Here is a 16,247-nt window from a genome sequence, read left to right on the forward strand (position 1 = left end):
CTATTCTCGCAGACATTTAAGCAAATTATCCCGTAAAACTGCGAGAGCCAAAATATTTGTCCTCTTCTTTCTTAATCTTCTACGCGCAATTAATTGTTCAGAAAATGTTGACAAATGCGCTATTACTTAGACCGACTACAGCTGAAACCATTTTTACTTCCGTAAACAGTGCAGTGTGTGCGACGTCAGGACGTCGTGTCCACATGCGGGTCAGATTGCTTTCACATTAGAAATAGCATTTTTTTTGTAATGTGAACGGCCACTAAAGAGATCTGATTTGACAAAAAAATCTGAATTGGACATCCAACCCTGCACTGTGAACGTAGCCTTAGTCTCTTAGTCTCGAGTCGCTGGGTGGACTTTTGAAAGTTCTTCAGAAACCTTTGTTGGACAAGCTGTGCTTTCGGCAGGTGCACAGGTGGGTAATTTCTAAAACATATTCAAAATTTCAACTGTAGTTACAGTATGCAGGTACATATTTACTGGACATTATTTTATGTGTATTTTTATTACAATATACTTGATAATGGAGAAAAAGAAGAACAATAGGAACTTTCAAGTTGCAGGAACTTCTGTGTGGTATCTGTGTGCCGAAGAACGCTGATTAGTGGAATGACCTTAAAGGGTTTTTACTTTGCCGTGGTTATTTAAAATAGCTTGCAGTTCAATACTGTTCATTAATTTGTACATTTTTGATTTTGGCTTGCAAAACTATGAAAAGTGGACCAATTCTTTTAAACATATTTACAGAAGAATATTCAGAATTCAATCGAACTGAGAAGCAGCATCTCCAGTTGCTCACAGGGAAAAGACGACCTCGTTTAAGGAGAATGTGAAACAGAGGAGGCGGTAAACAAGTAGAACAAAGGTCAATCACATCAAATATTCAACATTTACTTTGTTACATGCTGTAAAAGTAGTCAGTGACACGGCATTTGTATAGTTATTAGCCTCAACCCGAGTGAACTGAATGCTTAAAGAACGGGTCAGTGCTATATCTGATGATTTAATGATGTCGCCGTGAAATAAACATTAACATTCATCATTTATGCATTGTTATTTACAACTGAAATGGACCAATAGTACTCGCCTGCCCCTTATGAATTCATTATTTACTGAGGGGATGACTTTTCTGACTGTTAGACACTGTGAACAAAAAGCCTGACTTTTTATGTTAAATTCGGCACACTTTCGCCCTCGTTTTGTATCTTATTGCTTTTTATTGTATTTACTTACACTTTAGTAAAATAAATGTGACCTGGTATTGTCTGTTTATTTACACAGCATAAATGTAAATATACAGTACTGTACCAAGCATCCATACTGTACATTGTCAGCCTGATTTGTAAAAAAAAAATACCCTTAAAGAGGAACTGCACTTTGTTTGTTCACAATCATTATGAGAGACAAGAACACACGTCTTTTTTTTTTTTACGATTTTAAATATGATAAAAAAGCTTGAAAGATGGGGCTAATGGGAGTCAAAGTTGTAACCTTCAAAGCTCTCTAAACAACTTAAAAAACCCTCCAGCAGTTTTATATACACACTGCAAATCTATATAAAATGTAGTATCAGGCACGTTCATAACAATATGTACTATGCTAAATATTTACTGAATTTGATCAATTCAATCATTTCGGGGACTGATTTATTTTGTGCATTGATTTCTGTTTCCATAGCAGCGCACGTCTGACTTCTGGCAACATGTGTGTTCCTACTTCCGCAATCAAACACGCGTGTGTGTTCTAATCACGGCAGACTTGGTAACAGACAACAACAATTATTATTTTTGGACAAATGAGGATTTGCAACCGTGTACTTTTGAAGCTAAATATACTGCTGCTTATAGAAGTGAGCGCGAAGGAAGAGTGAGACGTTGGAGCAGACAGAAGTCGGGAGAGGGGGATGAAAGCGATTTTGAAACTATAAACATGGCATTTGGAGCCAAGCTATTTCGGCATGAATCAACAGGAAACGTCCCCGACCAGTTGGACCACACAAACAACTGTCCATCGAGAGAGTCACTTTAATATCGATCATGATACATTCTGCGTGTTAGTACAACGACAGTACATACGCTGTCTGGCTAGCTCAGCTGTGTACGAACAAAACATGAAATGTGGGCGAATACTTTACAGATACTGTAATATGATTGTTCATGTTTTTAAAGGCCTACTGAAACCCACTACTACTGACCTCGCAGTCTGATAGTTTATACATCAATGATGAAATCTTAACATTGCAACACATGCCAATACGGCCGGGTTAGCTTACTAAAGTGCAATTTTAAATTTTGCGCGAAATATCCTGCTGAAAACGTCTCGGTATGATGACGTCTGTGCGTGACGTCACGGATTGTAGAGGACATTTTGGGACAGCATGGTGGCCAGCTATTAAGTCGTCTGTTTTCATCGCAAAATTCCACAGTATTCTGGACATCTGTGTTGGTGAATCTTTTGCAATTTGTTCAATGAACAATGGAGACAGCAAAGAAGAAAGCTGTAGGTGGGAAGCGGTGTATTGCGGCAGGTGTACGCACCCCCGCCGTAGAATGAACCTCCTGACTGCTGTGCCGGATAACACAGCCGGTGTTTCATTGTTTACATTTCCGAAAGATGACAGTCAAACTTTACCATTGGCCTGTGGAGAACTGGGACAACAGAGACTCTTACCAGGAGGACTTTGAGTTGGATGCGCAGACGCGGTACCGTGAGTACTCATGCAGCTGCGACCAAAAGTTGCGAACTTTATCGTCGATGTTCTCTACTAAATCCTTTCAGCAAAAATATGGCAATATCGCGAAATGATCAAGTATGACACATAGAATGGACCTGCTATCCCCGTTTAAATAAGAAAATCGCATTTCAGTAGGCCTTTAAGTCAGTACAGATTGGTGTCGTATCGCAGTGTTGTGCATTACAAATACGGCTAATAACGTAGCATGCCGATGTGTTACTACGATAGAAAAAGAGTTTACGCTCTTACAATAACAATGTCGCTACAGTTTGGTTATTATACGGGTTACGAAATGTACATGAGGTATTGTTGACGGTTTTTAAATGCATTTTAAAGTGATTTAGAGGTATAATTGATTGCTCCCATTAGCTGCATTGCTAGCCACCTAGAACGAGCCGATTTGTATATGCTTGAAAGCAAAAAAAACAAAAACTTTTGTCTTCTTGTCTCTCATGATTGTGAAAAATAGGTAAAATTCCAAAAAATGTGCAGTTCCCTTTTAACTGTGAAATGCGATGGAAACCCAAACCACACATGTCCACAGAAACCTACAGTTCCTGAACTTTTGGTGGAAAAGGGACTAATTCAGCAGCACAAAATCTAAATGCCTGTTCTCCATTCCACCCTGTTTTTAGATTTTGTTCAGGAAAGTATAAAATGTTCAAAGGCAGCTTCTGTGTTGTCCTTACCTGATTCCAGTTTTAGTAGTTAATCATCTTCTTGATTGCTTCAAAGCACTTCCACTTGTCTGGGATGTAGAAGGGTTCAAAAATATGCGGGAATGGAGTGTCGTAACCACACACTCTAGTAATGGGAGCCTCCAAGTTAAGAAAACACTCCTCCTAAAAAACACAATTAAAAATAAGCAAGTCAGGATAGATATTATTGTTGACAATCCAAAGTGACATGAAAAATAGAAAAATATTCTTCACTGAGCTTCTAGACATAAATGATGAGACATTTGCCCACCTCATTGAAGCGAAGGAGCTCCTACAAACGACATCCATAAATAAATAATCTTAATATTGTTTTTTAATTAGGCCTTTATGAAAAGCATTCAATATAATCAATCACAATACCCTTATCAAAAAAATAGAACAATATTGCTGTATGGGTCTGGTTCTGAACTGGGTGAAAAGCTACATAAACAGGAAGCAATATGTGAGCCAAGGAGATCACACATCAGAGTAATTACATGTATCTCTAGGGTCAGTCCTGAGACCAAAATTGTTCAATTTATATATCAATGACATCTGTAATATTTGATAATGACAGTTTAAACCAAAGACTGTCTCTGATGTATCTAATATGAATAATGAATAAAAATTAATTGTGTATGAAACAACAAATTGCACTTGTTTGTGAGCTTACAATATTGTTGGCTTCTCAGTTAAGTTATAAATGATAAATGGGTTGTACTTGTATAGCGCTTTTCTACCTTCAAGGTACTCAAAGCGCTTTGACACTACTTCCACATTTACCCATTCACACACACATTCACACACTGATGGAGGGAGCTGCCATGCAAGGCGCTAACCAGCACCCATCAGGAGCAAGGGTGAAGTGTCTTGCTCAGGACACAACGGACATGACGAGGTTGGTACTAGGTGGGGATTGAACCAGGGACCCTCGGGTCGCGCACGGCCATTCTTCCACTGCGCCACGCCGTCCCTTAAGTTCTGTCCTAAAATACCAATGTGAGGGTGACCTCAAGGGTTCTACTTCCTGCCAGTTGGGCGATCAACACCACTTCATTCAGTGGGTAACTTGACAGTCCCATCATGTAAAGAACTCAACAGATTTAACTGAATGTGCAACTGTGAAATAAAGCCGAAGGTGATGTCTATGCAGAATAACTGAATGCCAAATTGCAAAGATTTATTTCGAAACACTACAAATTTTGAGAGGCCTAAAATATAGAAGTTTCCAAACCATTTCCTTTCATAGAGTAACAACATGGAAACATGAAGTTGAGCAGGAATGTACTTGCAAAGACTGAGCAGGATACCATCCTCGACATGGATGCCATACTCTTAGAACTGACAGGTAGAAGGAGGCAACAACACCACACTTCTGCCTTTTAAGGTCAACATAATTCATCATTAATTAAGAAAAATCATGTAACAATAAATTGCCATCTTAATAGGCAGTGTTGTTCAGGAAGAATCATTGAGGGACAAAGAGTAAGGACTCAGCATATTGATGAGCGTTATAAAAAGGAATAGGACCTCAGAAGCAAGTCCATGTGCCACAACATTCAAGCAGTCAGACACTACTAACAGGGAGTTTGTCCTGTTTGTCAGGATGGCATCTGTAATCACCTCTAAAAACATCATTGCATGTGGAAGCAAAGTACAGCATTTTGACTGCCCGCCACCACAGCTGGACAGGCGTAAGGCCACAAGTCTCAAATTACATTAAATCAGTATTTATATTTTGGGAAATACATTATTATATGTGTTATACTTAAACGTTCGAAAACAAATATTTTAATATGGTAGTTGCAAAAGCTTGTATCCACAGCACTTAAAATAATTCAGTAGGGATAGCTAGAATGCTGAGATTTTACTTATGTAGGATTAAGGATAAAATTAGCTGTGCAAACGGTATTATATGTAATAGTAGGAAATCATAACAGCATGACAGTGCAATTTTGTTATTCTTACAGCCAGACGTGTGTTTATTTCAGTACCTGATGGTTTCAGCTACAACTGTTGCCTTCCTCAGAGGTTATCAGTCCAAAATATTCAACTATGGGTCATTTGCGGAAAACACCTACGAATGATTAACCAACCAAAAAGTACCTTTGTCCTGATTTGTTTTGTATATATGTCCTTTGAGGAAAGTTTAGGGGTTCAACTGATTAAACATTTCCGGGCAATAACTTCTACAATGATCTACCCTGCCTGAAACTTTTGGCATCTCAAACATACATACAAACTAACTAGCAGCCTTGTTTAGATTCAGATTGCATTTATGGCTGGCCAAATGAAAGCCTTTATTACGAATTACGCTAGTACTAGAAACAACTGATGTTTGGTGGTAAAATGACAGTTCTTGTTAAGCTTGTATTTGTAGTACTCAGAATGATAAAATAAATGATAAAGCATGACAGCCAAAAAACAAAATGTCTTATCTTTACATTGAGAACACAGCCTGTTTTGTACTCTGCTCTAAAGATGGTCATGGGATGAATAGCATGAGGCAGTCTGTTTTTTTAAGACATAATATGTCCAGGGTGAATGCGTCGATGGGAGGGAGGACTTATCATTCAATATATAGCTGTTAAAAAAGCATTGAAACACTGAACAGTCAGATATGTGTGTCAAGCTGGGTAAAAGATGTGTGTCAAGCTGGCTAAAAGATAGTAAACTTGTTGTGAATATTGACAAAACAAAAAGCATTCTTTTTGGATCCAGGCATATGCTTGTTGATGACCCTCAGCTTCATCTTTCAATGTCAGATATACATATTGAGCAGGTTAAAAAAGAAAAACTGCTTGGTGTGCTATTAGATAGTCAACTGTCATTGTCCGATCATAGTGATGGCATTTTAGTGAACATGGATAGACATGCACCTGGGGATAAGTTGATTGGCAACACTAAATTGGCCCTAGTGTGTGAATGTTGTCTGTCTATCTGTGTTGGCCCTGCGATGAGGTGGCGACTTGTCCAGGGTGTACCCCGCCTTCCGCCCGATTGTAGCTGAGATAGGCTCCAGAGCCCCCCGCGACCCCAAAGGGAATAAGCGGTAGAAAATGGATGGATGGATGGATGGGAAGAGGTTTAGCAATGGTCAGGAAGTGCTCCACCTACTTGACATCCTCAACAATGGGTCAAGTCATACAGTCCTTGGTTTTCTGTCATCTTCATTACTGTCCTATAATATGGTCCGCTACGACTAAGTCTGACCTGAACAAACTGCAACTTGTTCAGAACAGAGCAGCTGGACTGGTACTTAAATGTTCTTTGCACACTAATATTTCATATATGCATTCACGCCTGTCCTGGTTATCTGTTGAACAAAAGATGCATTGTAGTTGTCCTTATGTTCTTTAGAACTATCATGTTAGATCAATCACCAGATTACTTTTACAAACAGTTTTTAAAATCAACTAACACACATATACACACTAAGAATGCCAACAATGGCTATTTGGCACTTCCTGCTCCCAGGACCAATCTCCTCAAACATACAGTCATATATAGATGTATATCATTCTGGAATCGGTTGCAATCTCACATTAATCTCTCACAAAGTAAATTGTCATTCAAGACAGCGTTGAAGATACACCTATTGCAGCTGCCCACATGACATTAATGTTTATTACTGGGTTTAACTACCTTTTTTTTAATCTTATGTTGTACTTTTCTTTTGTATAATGTTTGGTAATGTATGTATTCTTTGTATTTTTAATTTGTATGCTCCTATATGGACCCCAGGAAGACTCGCGGTTGCCTTGGCGTCAGCTAATGGGGATCCATTCAATAAACAATAAACAATATGTGGATTAGACGGTTCAGAGAAGGTCAATTTAAGTTCATCTGTCAAGGTTATTGTGCATTTTAGGTTCAACCAAAAAATGTCATTCGGAAGGCGAACATCCCTAACTTTGTGTGACTAATGTATGTTTTTCTAAGTTGGTCTACCTACAAAACCCACAGGGATCAAATACTTATAATACAGCATAGTACATACATAGTATGTTTGTTATTTAAAAAAAGTTTTGATGTTGTCGTTCAAAGTACTTGTTTGGTCATTATTTTGACTGTCATTTAAAGAGATACATGAACACCATGATGTCTCTAAGTCAGGGTGGCCTGTTACGTCGCTCACAAGTAGGGCTACAACGATTAGTCGACATTGGCGTCATTAAAATTTGTCGTCAACAATTATATTTGTCGACAATAGTCGTGACGGCATTACTCATGTTTTTCCGGCCGGAAGTGGTCAGGAATTGTGAGTGTTATCACTCACAATGTTTTTGTGAGTGATAACATGTAAAGTGTGAGGATATTTCCTAAAAACATCAATACCTTACTCAATTTGCAAAGCGGATCTTGTTTTTATGGCAGTACATCTGTGATACGCGAGCATTTAAAGTGGAGACATGATGTCCCACATTTGGAGGGAGGATGCGGACACAGCCTCGGTAAGACTACTGTTAGCTTCTACCTTGCTAGCTAGCTAACAAAAGTGAGACAAGTTGTGTGAAAAATAACTTTAACCATCATTTTTGCCTAAGTCAGCCAACTAAACTTTGTCTACATCAATTCAAGTTTGTTTTAAAGCAGCGTCAATTTGCAATGCCATAAAAAAAAGGCACTTCAACAAACACAGACGTACAGGCAGGCACCAATGTGGAGGTATCATAAGATTAACCATGCAATATTTTAAATAGCCAACATTTTTAAAAAGTAATCAAATATAAAATTCTACACATTGAGTGTATTAGAGTGCTAAAACTGCCAGGAGTTAATCAATAGTCAATATACCAATGTGAAGCTTTTCAAACATCACAAAATGCTTTTCTTTTTTGAGGAAGTTAGATTTTGTGTTTTTTTTGTTCTCATTGCTGCTATTTTAATACACAGCAGTCTGCCTTTCCTTTCTTTTAAATAGACAACATTTTAATAGTCATTGACATTTTTCGTAACAGCTGAATGAGCAGCACATTTACAGCATAAATACATATTGTATTTATACATTAATTAGTCATATTTGTTGTTACTAAGCACATGCCTAAAATAACTTGAGCTGCATTTAATAGTCAATGGAAACAGAGCCATTAAATGTGTACGCTTTATTATCTGATTAGTCGACTAATCGTTAAGATAATCGTTGACTAATCGACTATCAAAATAACCGTTAGTTGCAGCCCTACTCACAAGCGACTGGTCGATCTCAAAGCGGGTGTCTTGTTGATTGCCATGCATTAAAAAAATAGACCTAAAAATAACCTATCATCAATCTTTATGATGACTTCACATTTGTCCCTTGCTTGACACACACGCGAACTGAGGGTCTTATGAGATTACTGCTGGCTAGTGTGAGCTCAGTATGAATTAAAAACGACCGGTAGAAACGCAAGAAACAGTTTTTATTTCAACACAGACTCTCTCAAAAACACTTGCCGTGAAAAGTGTAAGCGCTCAGTTTCTGTCTTCACAATAAAAATGCTGCTCCATCCTGCCTGCGTTAACAAAATAAGGGTCTCCGATTACTAGTGCGCACAAGCCAGCAGGCTGAGGAGTTAGCCTCCAATGTATTTCTTGTAAAGGATCTAAAAACAAGAGGGGAAGCTGGACAAGTAAGAAGCTAAAAACCAACCACTTTCATGTGTTATGGGAAAGGAATTTTTTCCCCTTTACAATGTAAACTCAAAGTTGTGAAACTTATCAGCAGCTACTGTAAATCTTGTCTGATTTCCATCAATACAAGTCATCAGAAGAAGATCGATGCTCAAATTTAACCACAGCAACTTGCCGCGACCGCCCTCATCACTTGCCTTCATGCCCTAAAAAATTGACCATTTATATACACACAGTATATAAATGTATTTATATATATATACACACATACATGTATTGGGGCTGTCAACGTTAACGCGTTAACGCATGTGAGGAACAAAAAAATATTGCCTTATCATAAATTAATAAAAATGAATCACACTATTTGTTATGACCGCGCGTAAACCCAAAAGACGGCGCCTATTGTTACACGGTGCTAAGATAATTGATGAAAGGCAGCCAATTTCACTTCAAATCACACTCTGATGGAACTTTACAATGTTGGCATTGCAGCGACAAACTTTGTAATTGTCGCACAACAAGTTTAAAATAGCATCTTAAAGCAAAGCACATAAAGATTTTCCGCGGGCATTAAAACGCATTTAAAAAGTCAAATACATTTTGCGAAAATTCTATCCATCCATTTTCTACCCCTTGTCCCTATCGGGGTTGCCGTGGTCTTAAATCGCATTAAAAAGCCTTGAATTCGAAGGGCTGCGCTGATAAAATAAAGTCCACTAGTAGTAAGTCGACAGTAAATGAAAATGGACTCAATAACTTTGCAGTCATCGATAAATTGCTACTTCTTTTTTTTTGGCTCCGGCTTACAAACTGCATACAAGAGCTCTTGTAAGGTTTGAAAGCGTGTAAAGCACGTCCTCCGTACGGCAAAATGAAACGGTTCTGGGGGCTCAAACTTTGCCATTCTTTGGTCACTAAAGGTGTGTAGTCCTTAACTGAGACACTATGTCATGTTCAAAAGGAAGCTGACCTTGTTTCATATACCCTCAGCCGTCTCCACTTCAACATACAAGCAGCTAACTTGGCTAACATAAGCAGGACTGGTGACGCAGCTCACGTGACCTACGGTGGCCTAGGATGGACAAACAAGACCGTTCTCTGCTCGCGCCGATAGCTACATTCACAGTAAGCACAAAAGAACGCTATGCTGGCAAAGTTTTCCTGATTTAATGTTGCCAATATAAGTAGCACAGTTAAGTTAAACATATGCCTTATGCCAAAAGGAAAGTCATCGCATGTAGGGCAGCCAACATCTGTGGAGACCAAGTCCTGCAAGAAGATGTCATTCATATCACCAAAGCAGATTCGTCGTACAATACCTTGCTTGGATTTTACTGACGTCATGTCTGGCTCATGTCGCCCATTAAACATGCGTGATGGTCCAGCTCGCTTTGTTCTCAATGGGTATTAGGCGTGATTTTTCCTTTCTTGAAGCAAAACACCCTAGTACGAATCGTTAAAATCACGAAAAAGGATAAACGTTCCTCGAGAGGCAATCAAAAAGGGCGTAAGACTGCAAGATTTTACTAAATAACGACGAGAGGATTCAGGGTGCGGATTCAAAGAATGCATGATTTTGCAGCGATCACTTCATTAAAAAGGTTTGTTTAATATTATTTTAACGTTTTGTATTCCCCATTTAAGTATTATCTTGATACTGTTTGTATTTCTTAAACACGTTTGCTCCGAGCGTTTCGAAAAGCACCAACTCGGCGTGTCTAAATAAAAGAAAGCAAATGTGAGCAAAATCTAAAAGCTTTTACCAAAAGCAACAATCATAAATGAAGCTTTCAGCACACACACAATGTTGAAATCTATAGTTATATTTTGATAAAGACAGGAAAAAAGACGCTACTCGTAAACCTTGCATGCAACAGCATGCATGGCTCATTTAGACCTGAAGTTAAGTCATTAAATGCAACCACACCTGAGCAAAACAATGCATATTTATCCGGGAGAGTTTTGATACCAATTTCCTTGACACAGCCACACACAAAGAAGTTGTAGACATCCATGCTTTTCCAAGTTTCCACCTGTTTTGTCGTGTATAATGGCTTTTGGAGCACAATAGTTCGATATGTCCCACCTCCCGATATGTCTGACGTATAATCCTTGATATCACTCGACAAATCTTTTTTAATAAAGTATAGGGATCTATTCCATTGCATAGTTAGATTTGTGTGCTTGTATTTGCATTTTACAGAAAGATTTAAGCCTCTTTTGTACACAAATAGTTTGCGCGCTGCTTGGTGTACAAAAGTCATCTTAGCTTGGTTGATCACCACTGGTTTTCAATGCCGGGAAAAAGTCACATGTTGGTGTACAAGCAATACCTGGAAGAGGCAAATCTACAGCAAGCATGAACCAACTGTACTACACAAACATGAGCATCAACTTGCAACTGCATACTGAATGTGAATGTATTTTGCATCCTGGAGAACACTGGACATCTGTAAGTAATCACAACAAGCTCGGGTAGCATTGTACCAAAAAGAGAGACCAGCATTGTGATCTGAAAAAGGTAGACAAACTTGTTTGTTTCAAAAACTGTTTAAACTAAAGAAGAATATGTTAAGTTGTTTGAGTGTGTTTTCTACATTATCTATTAGTAACTGTACATTGTTTGCAATATTATTGCAAACGGCAAAGACTTTCAAAATGTGCACTTAATTTTTACTATCCTTATTTTCACCAAGTATTGAGCAAATCAATGATTTGCAGTTCAGTAATACATTTAAAAAACGTTTCTGTATGACATTCTGACTACCAAATTGCATTTGTACCCAAATATTGGGGTATTTTCTTCAGCAAATTTTATTTATGCAAGCAAGTAATAACCCGTGATTAATCATAGGTTTAGAGTGTGATTAATCTGATTGAAAAAATCACTTGACAGCCCTAATATATATATACCGTATTTTTCGGACTATAAGTCGCAGTTTTTTTCATAGTTTGGCCGGGGGTGCGACTTATACTCAGGAGCGACTTATATGTTTTTTTTTCCTTCTTTATAATGCATTTTCGGCAGGTGCGACTTATACTCCGGTGCGACTTATACTCCGAAAAATACGGTACACATATACACACACACACACACACACACATATACATATATATATATATATATAAAAATATAAATATAAAGACAGACAGACAGGAACTGTACGATTGGTCTTTACACTTTTGACGGCAAGTGTTTAGGAGAGAGAGTCTCTGTTGAAAAAAAAAGTGTTTCTCGCATTCCTGCCGGTTGTTTTTTTCTTCTTACTGAGCTCATACCAGCCAGTGGTCATCTCACAAGACCCTCGGCTGCCATTACAAGGAGTAGGACAACGCAGAGTTTATTTAATCCTACCCCTTTTCCATTTAATAGTAAATACTAACACAGTTGTTCACTTCCTGTTCTCAATTTGTACACAATGTATATCCATAAATAATAAAGTTCTCAATAAATAGTTAAATAAGTTGCTAAATAAGTATCTTATGTAAATAAATTAATACTGATAAACTAAAGGTCTTAAGTGTTGTGCGTACATACAAATGTTTTGAATTAGATCTTTCTCTAAGGTTATTCTTTGTTTGGATTGGATTAAATTTAGATGCATAAGGTTCTAAATCGATGATTTTAATCTACATTTAAAACACTTCTCTTTAGTCTGATAATATGTATTGGATATGCTTTGGTGCAAATTTTGCATATATTTTGCGTCACAGTCACATTTACAACACGTTTGAGTCTGCAAGATGTTCGTTTGTGGAGGTGTTCCCAGTTTGCAAATAAAACTACACCCCAACGACCACAAAAGAAACACGGTTAAATATATATATATTTTCAAAACACTACTAAAAACTATATTAGGTATACCTACACACTCTCCGATCGATACAGAGCAGCAATTAAAAAAAGATGATGTATCAGCATTTATGTCACTGCATGTCATGCGTTAGTGTTATTATACGCATACGAATATTAGATAAAATAATACTTAAGACTACCTTCTCTTGTTTCCTCAAACTCAGCTGGTCTCATAAATAGCTCCTCGTCTTCCGGGTGATAGATTTACATCATGTTCAAATAGGTACGTCTATCTTGCTGTAATATTCCATTATAATGTTTTATTATGTTATATGTAATCATTACTTCTTATTCTTATTTTATCATATTTGATTTCACTTTATTTGCAATATCTTTGTTGTTGGATCATGCTATATGCCTATTTTTATTGTACTGTTTGTATTTTAACAATGTGAAGCACTTTGTGAGCTCTCTCTGTGAGAAGTGCTGAACAAATTTATACCTGCATTGTCCTTTCTATCCTTACACTTTCCATCATTGTAATTGAGCTACTGTGTGGGAACAATTTCCCTTGTGGATCATTAAAGTTTGTCTAAGTCCAAGTCTAAATAAAATGTACTCACTTAAATCACAAAACCCCTTGGGCAGAGGCATCCAAAATGGTGTGCAAGCTCATGCCCAAATGCATTAACTTTATGATTTGATGCTTTGGCATTGTTTAACATGAGTATCCAACATTGTAACAACAGTTATAAGTTCGAACAAAGGACAATCATCATAGGTCCCCTTTAACGCAGTTTCATGCAGATCTTTTTGTTTATAGAAAAGTACTTCAGCACACAGCAAAATCTCTTTGAAGAACATCTTAACATTAATTCCATGCAACAGAGCCATATAAGTCATGCTTCATTATCTTTAAAAACAAAAGAAAACAGAAAATCAAGAGTGTTCTCTCCAAATGTCCTAAGGCTATGTGAAAGCTGCAGATCTAATACAACCAGTGAATGCAAAAACAACTTACATCACTAGTTCACAATGTGAAAACACGAGTACATAAAATTGGAAGGATGGCTATCCAAGCCTCCACTAAAAGGGAAAGGACACTGAGTGACAATAACTGGGAAATGACATTCAAAGACATTGAAAAGGAAATCACTTATAAACAGAAGTAATTCTTACAGTATAGTAACTTTTAAGGACTGAGAAAGTGATACTAACTGTTCGGTCTCATCAGTGAATCAAACAATAAGACCATAAATTGCTGACAAAGCTATCACAGAGCAGTCATGGATGGAATTAGGATGATGGATTTATTTTGAGATTATATGACAGTTACATAAATGTGTGCTCTTGTTCCATCCATCTATTTTCTACTGCTTATTCCCTTGTTGTCGAAAACAAATATTTCATGTACCTTAGTCAAATGACTGCACTCTATTAAACTTATCCATACAGGGGGCAACAGCAGTATTAAAACATGTAAAGAAATTACAACAGTCACTGTCAGTTGCATGTAAATCCAGACATTATCATCATTAGAATTACTAATGTCATGTTTCACTATTTCGCTATATCACACAGTTTGTATTGATATACTTTTTGACAATTATTTTGACACACTAAAACATGAAATAGACTGACAGACAAAAATGGCAGCATTACAATAAAACTCCCCCTTTTTTAAAAGAGTGGTACATGGATAAGGTAAAAACACAATACATTTTGAAGAGAATTTGGATAAAGGGGCTAATACATGAATTTATTACAGTTTGAGTTACAATGTTTTCAAAGCAACTGTCCACCCCATTCATCCATCCATCTATTTTCTACCGCTTATTCCCTTCGGGGTCGCCACATAATAATATTAATAATGACACATCTCAAGTGTTTGTCATCCTTCATAAATCAGGAAGTAGCCTGCAAACTGAATTAAACTAGCACAAATACTTGGCTGCTGGTCATAAAAGGTATTACGAAAACAGAGCATTCAATTGAACAGTACTGTTTCTGTTAATTGCTAAATCTTGCATAGTTCTTCTATTGATGGCTTGCTTTTAAGTGCGCAGCTAATCTATTTGTAATACATTGTACTATAGTGTGCATTGTGATGACAATCAAGGTATGCAATTTGGCTTTTTGAACTGCATTTGCAAAAATAAAAAAATTGAAAATAATGTGGTCCAGAACATTTTGGTAGGGGTTTTTGTTTTTTCTTTGAGAATTGAGGATTTTAGGGAGTAGCCACTGGCTTTCTGCAGTTAACTATCTTTTAGGCCTTATCAGTGTTTTCCTACCAAGCACTCCCTAAAAAGGACCCGATTGGAAAGCATTTCACTATTAGGAGGATGCCAAAACTTATGTTATTTTTGACTTTCTAAAGTTTATACATGTCCAATTGCTTATAGAAGAGAACAATCTGAATATCATATGTCTGCAGATGTAATGAGGTTGCACAAAACCTGGTATGCTCTGAGGCATACCGTAAAGGGCTATTCAGCTTTATTTGAAACTAGAAACCCATCTTCTACTCGTGAAAACTTCCAATTCTCCTGCCTCACCCAAAAAAATTGTCAAATACAATATATACTGTACACTCACCTGCACCGTAGAGCTGATTTCAGCAGCAAAGCCTCCAGTTATAGGGGCCTCATGACTTATGAGCAAACGTCCAGTTTTCACCACAGACTGCAAGACAAATATTTAGGTTACTGAATTGTTCTTTAAAATGCATCAGCACGGAAAACGTGTGAGGCTAATTGACATATCAAAATTAAAATAAAACATCCTCATTACACAGCTGTCCCATAAAATATATATCACCTATTTATTTTGTATTCCGTTTCAACTAGACAGATAGCACATCACTACATTGTATCGTACATACAGTATATTTACACTGTATACACTATGTGTATCAAAGTACCATCTCTTCAGTGTAGTCACATATAAAAACAAATCATGAAATATTGGCGAGCAGAGATGTGAAGGTTGTACTCAGTTTTGTGAGGTACTATATCCAAACCTTTTCAGATGTAACTTTGCTACATTACAATGTACTTTTTGTCTTAATACCAATAATACAACTACTACTACTACTACTACTACTACGCGTACTACTTCTGCTACTACTACTAGTATTACTTGCACAGTAGTTCTTTACTTGCTGCTTGCCTGTTTACACCAACACATTATGCGATACCACCAGTGCTATAAATGGATGTTTGGAGTTGAGGACAAGCTGCATACTAAGTTATGCTACAACAGCTAGCCAACCTGAAGCTGTTTGACTGTATTGCTTTGTATATGAGCAAAGGGGACATACTAAAAGACTATGAGTCAAGGGCTTATTTAGGTTGGTGCACAGGGTCAATGGGACAATCATGGTTATTAGAGGCCTCAGCAT

The 16,247-nt window shown here is 37.3% G+C and overlaps 1 protein-coding gene across 2 annotated transcripts in view; it reads right to left on the reverse strand.

Annotated features, from left to right (window-relative positions):
- bckdhb (branched chain keto acid dehydrogenase E1 subunit beta) overlaps nt 1-16,247 on the reverse strand; it is a 78,741-nt gene that overhangs the window by 23,529 nt on the left and 38,965 nt on the right. For both annotated transcript variants that reach the window (XM_061949652.2, XM_061949644.2), the window contains exons 9-10: nt 15,443-15,529; nt 3,427-3,579 (exon numbers count right to left, since the gene is read on the reverse strand). In XM_061949652.2, coding sequence (XP_061805636.1) covers nt 3,439-3,579; nt 15,443-15,529 — 228 coding nt within the window. In that variant the 3' untranslated portion in view covers nt 3,427-3,438. The remainder of the gene's footprint in view (nt 1-3,426; nt 3,580-15,442; nt 15,530-16,247) is intronic.

This window comes from Nerophis lumbriciformis, linkage group LG04 (genome assembly GCF_033978685.3).
Source record: "Nerophis lumbriciformis linkage group LG04, RoL_Nlum_v2.1, whole genome shotgun sequence".
In the NCBI taxonomy this organism is placed as follows: Eukaryota; Metazoa; Chordata; class Actinopteri; order Syngnathiformes; family Syngnathidae; genus Nerophis; species Nerophis lumbriciformis.